Source organism: Excalfactoria chinensis, chromosome 1 (assembly GCF_039878825.1).
Source record: "Excalfactoria chinensis isolate bCotChi1 chromosome 1, bCotChi1.hap2, whole genome shotgun sequence".
Taxonomy (NCBI): Eukaryota; Metazoa; Chordata; class Aves; order Galliformes; family Phasianidae; genus Excalfactoria; species Excalfactoria chinensis.
The window spans coordinates 103719583-103734169 of NC_092825.1; the positions used below are offsets into that span (position 1 = coordinate 103719583).

At 41.8% G+C, this 14587-nt stretch overlaps 1 protein-coding gene across 1 annotated transcript; it reads right to left on the reverse strand.

Annotated features, from left to right (window-relative positions):
• Positions 1–9811: 9811 nt before the first annotated feature.
• LOC140247172 (trefoil factor 3-like) lies at positions 9812–14015 on the reverse strand. Its single transcript, XM_072326569.1, has 4 exons — positions 13934–14015; positions 12551–12697; positions 10555–10704; positions 9812–9944 (listed from the first exon to the last, which is right to left on the reverse strand). Exons 1-4 carry the CDS (start codon positions 14010–14012, stop codon positions 9937–9939), a joined length of 384 nt encoding a protein of 127 aa, XP_072182670.1. The 5' UTR covers positions 14013–14015; the 3' UTR covers positions 9812–9936.
• Positions 14016–14587: the final 572 nt, after the last annotated feature.

Sequence of the window (14587 nt, forward strand, 5' to 3'; positions counted from 1 at the left end):
AAAGAAAAAAAAAAGTCTAAAATGATTCAAGTCATTATTTTTGTTTCTGTTTAAATGTAGAATTCTGGTGCTTTACTTGTCGAGCTGGTCTCATACCTGAAAATTGTCATGATAGGAGGACAGGGCAGATTCTGAGTCTGTGCTAAGTCTGTGATCCATATTTGGAAGCAACAATAGATAGCACAGATGTTCAAGCTACTGCTGAATGATTGAAAATATGTTCTTTTGCAGTGTCTTTTAAATCCTAAAGGTTTGTTACCTTGAAAATACTGATACTGCTCCTTATCTGTTTGATCTACCTCCTGTGAATGAAAAGATCAGAGCACTCCAAGGCTCAGTTTTTCTTAAATTATGAAAACAGAATCTATCCCTGAAGAAATCATCTGATGGAGTCCAAAATCTATCTATAGTTCAGAGCTTGGAGTATTGTGTTAAACCACTTGTGACTGCCTTGTATGTCAGTGTTTGAAATACCTGTTAAAAATGACTTGTAGGCGTCTCCTCAGATAATGCAAAGGGCCTTCTAACACTGCAGGCCAAGCAGTTTTGTTCACATCCGAAAGTCTACGTAAGTGAAATGAAAATTAACAGCAAATTATCTAAACACCAATGAAACTATTGCAAGAGGCATGCATTTGTTTTGTGTATCTCACCTTTGTAAACTTGTTGGGGAATTCTGACTCTTAAACCATTATGAATTTTGTTACTGATTTTCACGGGTATGGATTGGCAACCCAAAATGATAGCGTGGAACTTGTGCCCATGTTGGACACTCTGGTGAAATTATTTGTGAATTCCAATACCTTCTGCAGTTATTGTCCATTTACCTAAGCGTCACAGATATCTGAGCCAGACTTACGCATTCTGTAAGCAGGTGCTGAAGTCTTGTAGACTGGAAGCAGCTCAGTGAAGGCAAACCACTCAGGAGCTCAGTAATTCATAACAGTAGAGTAGATGAAGAGACACCTTGTGCATCTGCTCATCATCAGTTACAGTTCACAGACTATGTCTGAGGACTCCATGGCTACATCTTTACTAGTTAACTAAATAATGCCAGAACCCAATTTCCGGCCTTCGGGCAGTTTGCACAATCTGCTATCTTGTTAATCCTCAAGCAACTGGGACTGCTAAGAACAATCTCTACCCTATGCTAACTTCAAATGCTCTCCAAAAAATCTTGGGTTGTGCTGGGCTACAACTCTGCCATTCAATTTTCAGTGAAGACAATTTGCTGGTTTTCCTTACCCATGCCCAGACTATCTTTAATTTACTGATGCAGACACAGACTGTGTATACTTATTAAAATCAGCATACTTGAATTAAGCCAGTGTTCCAGAAGACTGGAGTCTTTTCATGCATTTTAGGAATGGTAGCTGAACTTTCCCTAGAAGTAAGGTTGGCCTGTGAAAGCAAGGTTAATCTTTACTATAGAAGAAAAAAGAATCCTTGTACAATCTCTGCATGGTTTTGTTGCTGTTTTATTTCATTTTTAATAAAGTAACCCTGGAGCCAGTAGAGCTTTTATACAGCTCCACAGCATTTCTAGGCATGCTAACAAGGAGGTATGTGTCTACCTGGCTGTTAGCTGTGAGAAATTAAGAACTTTAGCTGCTCTAAATAATATTCAGAACTGTGAACACTTAGTCAATAAGTCACAAGCTGAAATTCCTTGGTACAACCTGCTTTGATTATCTTAAGACTCTCAGAATATTATAAGTATTTCATGCAGTTACTGTTTGCAAACAGATAGGAAACCCCGGGTTTGCCATATGACTGTTTTGTCGCACACTGATGGTCCAGCTGTGGGCCGGCTGAGTATGAATGAGAGACATCCACACCATTAAATCAGTTCAAGGTCTAAGTTTCGTGTTTACCATTTACCAAACAGCACACTGAAGATCACCTGCAGTTTGCCGAACGAAATAACCTTGCTGATAAAACTGACATTACAACACTTGGATGAGGGCAACGCTGTCTTCTCCTGTCTAACCTAATTTAGTAATATGGGCACCTTGGACACTGTCTTGTCTGTGTGTGCTCGTTTCTCTGTTTGTAGACTTTATTTTAGCTCTTTAGTCTGCAGTATATCCTTCTGTGCTGTAACGATGTATTGTATCATGGTAGCCAAAAATCTGGTCCTCTGTGGGTGTTCCTAAAAAAAAAAATATAGGCACTCCAGAATATTTCTGTCACTCCTTTTATTAGATGTGCTTTTTCCCAGCCATCTGCTGGCAGAATATAGCTGAAAGTTACTATTCTGAGGAACACTTTCAGGCTGTAGTATCCGAATAAAGAAATAAATGAATTCTCTTGAAGCCAACGCTACCCACAGATGAGATAATCATTCTTTCCTGCCTTGGTGCTAAAATTAACTAATGATATCCTTTGATGTTATCGTGGGACAGAAGTATTTGAAGTGCATCTCAATTGTGTGTTCTTAAACTGCGAAGTCTTTTAACACAGATTCTGTTCGGCCTTTCTCCTGTTTTGCAGTAATAAGCTCTAGCAGGCTAGGATAAAATGCATTCCTGTGTTAGCAAACTGAGCGAGCACTTTGCCAACCTCTGGGGGCTTCGTGCTGAAAAAAAGATGAGGCCAGCAAGAAACTAAACACTTCAAAAAGTCTGTTTTTATAACCATGTCCAAATAGTCATAAACTTGTTGAAATCAATGCTGTTCAGACCCATTGCAGTCCATTTAAGAATTGCACAAGGCACAAGGGTTTTTAAATGGCCTCTTGCAGACTACATCTATGGTTGCTGTCATGATTACTAGAAGTCTAGCGTTCTGTTGGCTTCCTTGTTTCATTTTTATTTACTTAGTCTTATGTTATTTTGGTTATTATGTGCATCAGTTACGACTTTATGCCTCAAGTTTCTTTTTTTTCCTGCTGAAACATGCGTCTCATCTGAAAGTTTTTAGGAGTAATTATTTTTTACTTACAATGAAATAAAAGATTTGGAAAACAGTTTGTACTCACATAAGAAAATGAGAAGGTGTCATCTTAATGGATCAAAGGGAGTAATGGAAGAAATAACTGGTGCTGAGTTCCTGCGTGGTTCTTAACATTTGGAACCCCAAATATCTCATTTCTCATTGAAGGAGAGGAATATATATGCACATTAAAGTGAGAGACGATTATGTAAGTGTGAGATAATGAGCCCTTGAGTCTGAAAACTGGATGTATCAGAAGGCAGACATTTCAGTATGGTCTTTTGTGCCATTGTCTGTGTTGGCAAAGGAAATTAATGTAACATTAAGCATTTACTTTAAAACAAAGTTTGATGATGCACCCTGACCTGTAGCACCACTGCAGTGATTCTTGCAGAAGGACGTCCTATTTGTGGATGCATTCTACACTAATGGGAAAGCTTTTTCCCAAAAAGAGTAATGATGCTTGTTAATAACTCCTCACATCTGTATTGTTTCATGAATCAAAGCAACGACTGATGTCTCTAAAATAAAGCCCAGGCTTAAGTGCTTTGCTGGCTGGAGGCTGTATTGCACAGGAAAACTGAGATGTTGGCTGTGTGAAGAGACTCAAAGTCTGTAGTGAAAAGTCCATTTGCTTTAGGTTAGTTGCTGTAGGTTAGTTGATGGTGATTACAGTGATCTTGAATTAATCTTTTTGAACCAGAAAATATTTGGGACAAAGGAGAGTGAAAATAGAGCACAGAGAGGAGTGTATGTTTTCCAGTATATTTACTTTGAGTTTGAGTTTGCGTAATAGCTTTTATTATCTGCATCATTTTGATAAGGAAAAACAATGTTTCTATTCTGCTCTTTCTGCACCAGAAATGCCAATCCAGGAGTGCTCTGCTTACTAAAAATGCCAGTGTTTATTTCTTCTTTCCAAACTAAGAAGGAAGGGTTCTTAATTATTTTTCAGCATTAGCTTCTATTGAAATGCAATTGTCTTCTTTTGTCTCCTACCCTGTGACAATGATATTCAGTACCAATACAAAAAGGACAGAGGGAGGGACCTAAGGTGCAGCAGTGATGTTTCCAGAGATCCTCAAAGAATGCATGTGAGAAGGGTAGAAATGACATCAGTACTTCTTTCTGCAGCCTCTGCCCCTTCTTCCACATCACCTTTACTTACTGAGCTGTAGGTCCATCACACCTGGTGACTTGGAGGAGAAGAGGGCTGTCTGTATTTGTTCTGCCTAATGGCAAGAATGCCTCCCCCCTCTCCAGCTCTGCAGAATGTCTTATCAGCTACAGTGGGTTTCAATCTGAGCTCTGTTAGAATTGTTCTTACCTTGAATATTCACTCAGGACAGCAAAATCCCTGCCAGCAGCAAGAATGTTAAAGAACTTCAGGGTTGGTTTTAGCACTAGCTGACTTCAGACTCCCCCATTGCAGGGTGACTTGGGTAATTGATCTGAATTTCTGCAGAGGGCATCTCGGTGGTAAATGCAGAGATACTGTCCCAAAGGTTGTTCTTTTTCCTTTGAGACCAAATGAGCTTATTGTGTGTATCTGTGTTCCTACCAGAACACCCTGAAAGGGTGTGGTTGCTCAGGAATTGCTTTCTTTTAGTTCTGTATGGAAATCCATTAATAAGATACAACAATCACAAAGGCATTTTGAAAAACTGTTGGGAACAAGGAGTAGGCAGAAAATGACACTCTGTCACGTCCTTTGTAACAGTCTATGACAGGCTGATCATTGCTGAGCTCGTGACACAGGTCTTACTGCAGCACCAGTGAGTACAGAAGTGCTGGGTGTCACAGACATTAATCATTGGCTTTGCTATTGGACAGGGGCAGCACCGTTTTCAGGGATCAGTTCCTACTGTCCTGTTCTAAAAATCACAGAATGGCTTTAGGTTGGAAGGGAGCTCACAGCCCACCCACCCAACCCCAGCTGTGGGCAGGGCTGCCCCCCACCAGCTCAGCTGCCCAGGGACCCATCCAACCTGGCCTTGAGCACCTGCAGGGATGGGGCACCACAGCTTCTCTGGGCAGCTGTGCCAGTGCATCACTGCCCTCTGAGTAAGGAATTTCCCCCTGCCATCTAACCTAAATCTCCCCTCTTTTAGTTTAAAACCATTCCCCCTTGGCTTACTATCCATGTAAAAAAAAAAAAGGTTTTCTCTCTTGTTTATGAGCTTCCTTTAAGTTTTTTATTGTTTTGAAATCTGATAAACCATAACTTTATGTTTGTCAGCTGTAGGAGCTTCCTCACAGAGATTCGGAATTCTATTGAGACTCATTGCAAGAAACATAAATCAAAGGATGACCAGGCAAAATATGGATCCTTTTGCAAAATGAGTTCCCATAGCTCAGCCTGCCAGCCTGCATTCTGGACATTATTTATGCCTTCAGCGTTCACTAAGGTTTTGTTGATCCATTTTCCTTTTGGGGACTTCTATACAGCTCAGGCCACATGAATCAACTGCTTGTGTCCTCCTTGCTAGATAACGGTTGTTGCCCACATGGGTGGTTACGGTGAGCTTCTTAGGAATAGCACGAGGTAGTTGGAGAAGGAGCACAGACATTTTAGACTTCTCTGAGCTACGGAATACCAAACAGTCCGGATCTAAGGGCGTGCTTCTCTCTTTCAAGAAGAAAAGAAAAATCTATAATGGGTCTTTTTCTGCAGATGATAATGTGACATGGGAATCTTTAACATAGACGTTGACATCTGTGATGTCTTTTTTTTGGACCCTAGTTTAAATTATTTTAGTAATCCATTTAGTGTTGTTACACAGACTCCTTTATTTCACTTTAAGAAACAGGTTTAATGTTTCTCAAAGTTGTTGAGCAGTTCTGAAAAAGAATATGGAACAAATGCTCCTCAGTTACAGTAAATGAAATTAAAGGAAGAAGATCACATGATATATATAACAAGAAGACAAGTCCCGCAGTGTAGCCAAACCCTTACCTGTATTGTTACAAATCTGTTCATTACTTGATCTGAGTCAGTTGACCTTATTGTGAGATACTGCCCTTGAATCTGTAATTGAATTATTTAACATTTGTTCTTTTGTTTTTAAAGCAAGAGTCAATGCAAGCATCATTTTAAATCAGCGTGCTGAAGTGTGCATATGCTGTATATCGAATGTCACTGTTGTTTCTGTAATGCATTTGCATTACTATGAATCAGTTTTACTATGCTTCTCTAGAGACTATTGCTGCCCGCACGCTGTGATATATTTGCACTGTTGTAGATATATATATACATGTATGTAATTATATCAACCATGTCTTTTTCAGGTTGCTTGTTACCTTTGTAGTTTACGCTTACTGGTACGGTGAACCTGAGTAAAAATGTGGGATGTGGGACATTCTGATGATACATGACAACAATAGAGAAATCTTTGTATATTTCTGTATACTTAATACCCGTAAGAGATTTGTATGTGCATTATTTTCCAAACTAGGGCTTTGTTTTCTGAGAATAGAGAGCATTTATGATAATGTAAGGAAAAAATAAAATAAAAATCAAATAAAGTGTTATTATTTTCAGACAGTTGCTTTTGTCCCATGTATGTATGTGGCAGCTGTGTTGGTGGAGGTATGTTCTCACTGATTCCATGAGGTTCTAGCAGTTAGCAAGGGCAGCGAACTGCCTGGTTTGGATGTTCATCGTGGTAGCTTCACATAAGTCCCAGTGCAGTTAGGTTATGGATACAAACAGTGAAAATTCCTCAGAACAGAAATGCAGTTGTGTTGGCTCAGGGCAAAGATATGTGTTGGCAAGGATCTGACGGTGGCAACAGCACTGTACAGGTAAGAGTGTAAGAAGAGGGCAACGCATCAAGGTGTACTTGCCTGACAAGTCAAGGACTGCCTGAATCTTTGGGAGTTTCTCTGTATTTTCTTGTCTTTGATGGATTTAACTTCCACAGACACATCGAATTCCTATTTGAATCACCTGTTCATATTAATCACCCTACCTACACATTTCAGCACAGTTTCCCCATGCTCTTGCATTACAGGCAGCAGTGAATGATCATGTGTAGATGTGGCACTGAGGGACATGGTTAGTGGACGTGGAGAGATGGACTTATGGTTGGACTAGATGGTCTCAGAGGTTTCGTCCAACTTTAATCATTCCGTGATCCGCTTTCTTCTTTCTGCTCAGTACTCTGGAGTGTACAGATTTCTTCCTCCCTTGTTGCCAGAGTAGGGAAAATATGTTCTATTCAGCCAGTCACACCTATCTGTTCCCTGTTTTACAAAGCACATCTCTCCCTTGTTCTGCCACGATACCCCTGCAGTGTTCTCTGGCCTCCTGTGTATTTCTGTCAAGTTGTACATCATGAAAGGTCTCCAGCTCATTTAGAAAGCCAGTATTTTTCTGCTCAAGTTTCTTCTGAAGATCTGCCTTGTCCAAGAAATGACATGCTTTCCATCTCTGCCACTCTAACCGGTGTCCCAGCTTAGAGACCATGAGGAAAACTCTTGGGCAGGAAACCGGACCTGTTTCAAGCCCCAAGAACAGCAGTTTCAGAAGGGTTGTGCTATAGGTGTGTCTTTGCCATACATTTTGTTTGTTGGCAGGGTGGCTTTTCATGCTAAGTTGTCCTTGTGGCACCCATCCTGCCTGCCACAGCCTCAGAATTAGCTGATTTGTCACCACAGGTCAAGGACAACAGCCACAGCTTTCACAAGCTGGTCAAGAGTCTAGTCCTAGACAACACGAGTCATGATGCTTAAAGGATAAACAGCCCATAGGATGCAATAGGATTGTATTTTTCATACTGAAGGCAAGATAGTTTTCTAATTGTAATTGAGGTCATATTTTATGGTATGAAAAAATGCTGGACTGAAGGATTTACAGCCCCCAAAATTAGACGGCTCCCCATGCCACGTCTCTGAAGACCAGAAAAGAACAACAGGACTCCTTTGTAGCCAGAGGGGCAACTTAAATTACTTTTAGTGTCTTACATTATAATTAATGCTATGAAATAAGCCAACCATAAGCTTCTCATTAGTAACTGTGCAAAAGTTAATGTACCTCACACACAATTACCTTCCACTCTATATTCCAAATGGATTCATAAAAGAGAGAACACTTGAAAACAACAGTTAATGCTGCATTATTTTCTTGTAGCTATTAGTTTAAACTCTCCTTCATAGTGCAGATTCAGAAACAGTGGAAGGCAGGAAAGCTGCTACCTTAAGAATGGCCCCTTTTTTAGCATGGGAGGATGCAAGTGCCCAGGTTGACAGCGAGCAGTTGTCATGCTGTCAGTTCAGCACTGAGATCTGATCTGAGGAGAACAATAATAAAGGTCTTGGTTGGGAAATGTATATTGCAAGCTCCATTTATGGCAGAAACTGCCGCCAAGGGCAGCATTAGTCACATTAGTACTATTTGCATCTTTCTTTTTTTCTTTCATAGCCTCATTTTTTTTTTTCTGTCTTCTTCTCCCTTTTTTTGGTGCCTTGCAGACTTCTTCAAGAGTATCTGATAACTTTTTATGCAGTGTTGTGCAATTGCATTGCTAGCTGCTTGGCACTGTAGTTTTGTGCCTGTCCTTGATCTCTTCTACAGATGGAAAATATTAGGAAAACATGCAAGTGAAACATCAAATTGTGGCCCCTGTTCCTGGGCCCTCCTCGCTTGCTCCCCCTATTCTTACAGTCTGATGTTAAACATATTTTGTAGCTTTACCAGAAGTCTTACTAGTGCTGTTTTTTGTTTTGGTTTGGTTTGGTTTTTTTGAGGAAGTGGCTCTGAAATCATTGTAAAAGAAGCAATAGTTTTTTCTGCTTCTGTTGAAAGCTGCATGCTGCCATGACAGTGTTCCCTTGCATAGGGCCTAGTGCCTAGCCTGAGAAAGGGCAGGAAGTGGAGAAATCCCATTTCACAGCAAGAAGGAGCACGTGGATCACGTTTTAAATTCCCAGATTCAGCTTTGGTGAAGCTTCCTCAAAATGTGACAGACCCAAATCACCAGACTGATTATATGCGCTTCAAACCACACCAGTCCATTCCTGTGTGTGAGAGTGCTACTGTAGGTGGACCAAACAGTGCACTGCACCAGAAGCACTGTAAAGCAAAGCCTATCTGTTTTCCAAATCGTCTTCTACCACTGAGCATGTGTTGTCAGTCTCCTCCTGCCATGGTGTACCTGGGGTAAACTGGGGCAGGGACCACACGTGCTGTATCAGGGAATCAGAAGTAGCTCTTACATTCTAGCTTCTGTTTGAGAGCACCATTTCAAGCTTTCAGGTTCTTCTTTGTGACCAAGAGCCTTGGAATGTACTTGAACACATGTAACAAGTGTCTTCTATTACTAAACCCCAGAGCTGAAACTTTAGGCCAGTAGCTCACAGACATTTGTGACCCAACTCTGTGGCTGCTTTCAACATGAATATTTCAGCTCTGTGCTCTTTTTTCAGTTTGGTTCAGCACATTGCCTGATATCTTCCCTCTGAATAGGAGCTTTGCCAGAGCTTGAACAGCCAACTAGGTAAACTTAGTGGCCTTTTCCAGCCTTTATGATACCATGATTCTTTTCTGTGGAGCACATGGGCAAATGGAACTTACATGTCCTGAGGGGAAAAAGCAACCCAGCCCTACTGTTGTAGTGGTGTGAAGGGAAGTGCTGAGTATTGTCAGTGCTGAAAAGAGAGGGGTCCATTTGTAGCCACCCATCAGGTAGCACATACACATAGCTGCTCACAGGTGTGAAATGTAAGCAGTGGATATTACTGAGATGTCTGACTTCCTGGGAAGCAGAAATATGCAGCTTTAAAATAAAGGTAGCAGAGGACTCATGGATTGTATCTTGGTTCTTTTATTACGTTGAAAAACGGTACGTACTACCCTACTGAGAGAAGAGAGGTTGTGGTTCTATTTTCTTCAGAAAGAAGAAAAAATCACCTAGAAATCATTGTTACTACAAACAAGAAGTTGGAGCTGGGACATCTGGCTGTTATTTCCCAGTTGAGCGGGTTCTTCAGGAAGTTTCAACTTTAACAACCTGGGGAGGGGGGAAAAGAGAAGTAGGTTAAGACAGATGTTTTTCTCCTCAAATTTGACAAGATGCAAGGAAGTATTTGCCTAGATGCAGCACATTAAAAAGAGTGCGTGCATCCAACAGGCAGACTTTAGCAACTAGTGTCCCACCCATCTTTACATGTGTTTCCTAGCTATGATTCAGATGATTAAAACCAAATGATAATTCCAGGGGCAAAATAGACTGTGGGATGGCTTGGAAACAGACAGGGCTGCACTAGTTGTACTGTAACACAGGAGGAGGGGATCAGAAATTTCTATCCGATTCATTCCATGTTTCTAATAAGAAGCCTTTACCTCTTGTGATAAAGACTTGGCAGACACACCTCTATCATCTTGCTAGCCAAGGGCTTGCACTCACAGTTGAGCCCCAACTGCCCTCAGGTCCCTGGTCCTGGGACACATCAGCACCACTCCTCCGTGAAAGAAGCTGGTCTTTCAGGGTTTATCACCCACTGATGCCTGTGGGTGAGGAGGCTCTGAACCCACATTGAGAATCAGGGAAGATCCTGTCCTGTTCCGGAACTACAGGGTGGCTGTGGGGATACAGGGGAAATATCTCATTTGGATTTTACCTTCTTCAACCGTGCGGTGGTAGAAGCACCAGGGGACACCAGCAGGATGTGCCCGGAAGCAGCATCTCCTGCTTAGGCACTCCTTAGCTGTGATGCCAGGGTAGCCACAGTTCACTCGGATACGAGGATCAGCAGGGCAAACTTTCTTAACTGTGTAAAGCAAAAAGGAAGGAAGGATAGAGGCTGTATTACATTATGCCCAACATACTTGGTGGAAAAATTCACAAATAAAAGGTAGATGGGGTCCATGAGCAAGCACTACAGCAGTGGTGACCTTTTCCACACTGATTTCAGGCAGCAAGATCACTCAAACTCTTACTATGCCTAGTATGCAAAGCTGCATACCAAAAGATGAGGAACTTCTGCTGCACCCTTGGGGCTAGATGGGCTAAAGTTCATCCCTGGAAGTGCCTGGCAGGCAGCAATCCAGTTTTGCCTTTTGCAGATCCAGCAGTGGAGCAGAGGGCCAACTGCAGAATGGTCACAGCCCATTCTGCCAGTGTTCAAGGAGTACTTGGACAACACTCTTAGACACAGGATTTGAATTTGAGTGGTCCTGTGTGGAGCCAGGAGTTGGACTCAGAGATCTTTGTGGTTTCCCTTCAACTGAGAGTATTCAATGTTTCTTTGTCTTCCATGATGACACCACAGACAGCAGCCTTGTGTCTGGCTCAGTGCAAGAGGCCAACACTACAGCAGCCCTGCTGTGGTGAAAGGAAGATCCATTCACCTCCATGCCAGCTTCAGTTTTGGAGGGAAGCTAAGTCACTTAGGAGGAATCACAGCTCATCCAGTAAATTAATAATTACATGCAAGGAAGGAACTTCTGTGGGAACGCAACCAGCAGATAGGAACTGTAGTTGTGGGGAATCTACATTAAGCCCCTTTCACCACCCAGACTGAATAATTAGGCATTCCTATCCTAGAAGATTACTGCTCAGAGAAGCAACTCTATGAAAATGCCGCTGTGAGATACAGCCATTTCTTTTTCAAGATTTTAAAGAAAAGCGAGCAGTGTTCAAAGTCAAAATAAAATCTCAGCAGTCCTAAGCCCTATTGGACAATCTTGATTCACACCAAGTTAGTTTATTTGTTAACATTGCCTTTGTACCCTCACTTCCTCCTATCTCACATGTCCAGAGCTGGTGGTACAATGGCTAAAACTGCACTTAAGTTCTCCTAAGAAGGATTCATGCAGTTGGCGCTTTGCATTCAACAGTTACATGAAATGCACTCAGCTACTGAAGGATTTGGATGAGTATCTTTGATCCTCTATGGGAACATAAGGGTAAAAGATGGAAGGAGGTCTGATTTTCCAATGGGTCTTCAGAAGGAAGAATCTAATGGAGAAAAATGATCTGCCCTGACATAATTTGGAGATTTCATTAAATGAACACTGGAAGCAAAAACAGGAGAGAAAACAAACAAACAAACAAAGAACTACCCATTGGCATTATACTGGGAATCAAGCAGAAAATGAAGAAAGCGGCGAGCATGAAAATAATCTTTAAAAAGGAAAAGAAGAAAAACCTGTAAGTTACAGGATGTCCATGTTTTTAAATGATTCATCTGCTGAGGACTTTCTGATCTCTTTAACACATGTTGTTAAAGTGGTGTTAATGTCCTTGTCAGCCACATAGAAAGCCCATTTTAGGTATGTGCTGAGCATCCATGAGCATCCATCCATGAGCATCCACTGTATGCTCCAGTGACAGACAAGCCCACAATTGGCAGTGAAATGTTTTTAAACAGTCAGCTTGATCTATCTGATAACAAGAAACCTGAAGGAAAAAAGAAATGTCTTGTGCAAAGAGGATGCATTCCAAGCCTGATAGGCAATCAATATTTGACTTTGCATTTTTCTACCAAGCATCTTCTAAGAGAGGTTTGCACTCACTTCTTTGGCCAAAGAGTAAGAGCAGAGCCACTCCCTGATTGTACATGTTTCTGCATAAGCAAGCACCAGGCAAGTTAGTGTTTCTGGTGGAGGTGTTACCTTTCTTTGGTTTAGGAGTGAAGCACCAGGGGACGCCAGGTACCGATGCATTGAAACAGCACCCAGCTTTCCTGCATTCTGCTGCTGAGATTCCTGGGGGGCCGCAGTTCCTCCGCTCCCTGGCAGCTATTTTGCACTGGCATTTTGCTGTTGAGGACAGAAATCCAAAGTTACTGGGTGTTAGTTTGCATACTTGTTATCAGAGGTGCATTTAACAAGTGTTCTCTTGAAACCGTAAGCTTTCCCTGGACTCTGGCCATCTTATAAGTGTATGTTTTCTTTTGTTTGTTAAGATCAGAACTTAAAATGTTTGTTTTAAGATCTGTTCATGGCAAATAGATGGCAAGTGAAATGCTGGGCCTCTCTCTAATGGCTGAAGTGAAACTCCCTTATCAACTTCAGTAAGATCTGTACTTCACCCAGTACTGTATGGTCCCACATGCGTCCAGCCCAGCCTAGCCCAGCACAGTGGGACAGTGAAATTCAAACAGATCACATCAGATGCCAAAAATCGTAACTTCAGGTGTTGAGATGCTAAATATTTGTTGATTCACTCATCTCATTTAAGGAAAGAATGAGTTAAGGGTCCAGTGGATGTAAATGTAAAGATACCAAATCTTAGCGTTATCTTTCAGGTCACCATAAGAACACAGCTGCATACAAATAATTGCAGCTGCACTTTTCATAGAATCACAGAATGGCCTGGGTTGCAAAGGACCACAACAATCATGCAGTTTCAAACCCCCTGCTATGTGCAGGCTCACCAACCACCAGACCAGGCTGCCCAGAGCCGCATCCAGCCTGGCCTTGAATGCCTCCAGGGATGGGGAATCCACAGCCTCTTTGGGCAACCTGTTCCAGAGCGTCACCACCCTCTGAGTGGCAACTTCTAGTATTTTGCTACTACATAGTCAACTACAACCAAGACATTCTGGAGATGTCCCTTTGCACATGCCATTGAGCTACTTGCTTTCTACTTCCTGAGTTACTTAGATGACTTGTCTTCTGTGGATGAGGCAGATAGACTTATCTGAAACCACATTCATGCAGAAAAGTAACATGAAACGGATGTCAGGAGACTCTTTTAGACAAACCTAACTACTACTCAGTCCCAGTCCTGTTCTAGTGAATTCCTGGGCATTTTGTTCTTCCATCGTTGGGTCAGATTTCTGGTTATTCCACCAATAGGAGTTCACCTGCAGTTCTTGTTGATGTTTTGCTCTAGCTTTCTCTGAAAACAAAATTAAATAGACTCCAAATGTGGGAATAGTGCCAGAGCAATACAGTCCCTGTCTGGCGTGTGATCTGGAGGCATGCTTTTGCTGCCATTATAATCAGTAGGATCAGGCTGATGCAAAAGCAACAGGAGGTAAATGTACTTACACGGTGGTTTTCCTTCTGTTGAGCTGATGAGGACTACAGCAAGAATGCCGAAGAGCAACCAGATTCCCTTCACATCCATTGCTCTGGGAGCCCTCTGGCCTCTGGCTGGGAAGGGAGGCGGAGGAGAGGTGCTGCTTTGCCTCAAGCAGCCTGTTTTATATGGTCCTCATGTTTACCCGGAGAGACCTGATAACATTGTTCCCTGCAAAGCTTCACCCAGAGGCTGGTGGTTTTTTTGTTGTTGCTTAATTAGGAAATGTTAACGTGTATAGTTTGATATCCCTGAGATAAATTTCTAGGTTCGCATGAACTTTTCATTGCATGTTTATTATGTACCCCTAGATCACGTATCTATTACGTGATCCCCTAATCTATTAATTGGATATTACTGCATGCCTCTGGCATTCCTAGCTGACATCATAGCCATGTGAGTCTTTTGGATCACTTAGCAGCTTCAAATGGTTGCTTTTACTGCAAAACATATACATACATTTCCTTTACAAGTGCATTTGATATGCCACCAATATTCCTAGTCCTTAAGTTCAGTCTGAGTTACATTTACTCTTCAGCTTATGTGGCAGGGAAGCTCGAGCTGTGACATCTTCAAGCTCTGGGACAGTTGGGTGAGAAAAGGAGAGTTTTTGTGTCATCATC

Coding starts and splice junctions, on each gene's coding strand:
- LOC140247172 (XM_072326569.1), bottom strand. CDS start 14,012: ATGGATGTGAAGGGAATCTGGTTGCTCTTCGGCATTCTTGCTGTAGTC. Junction 12,698..13,933: donor AACAGAAGGAAAACCACCGT/GTAAGTACATTT, acceptor TGTCCTCAACAG/CAAAATGCCAGTGCAAAATA. Junction 10,705..12,550: donor CACTCCTAAACCAAAGAAAG/GTAACACCTCCA, acceptor TGCTTTACACAG/TTAAGAAAGTTTGCCCTGCT.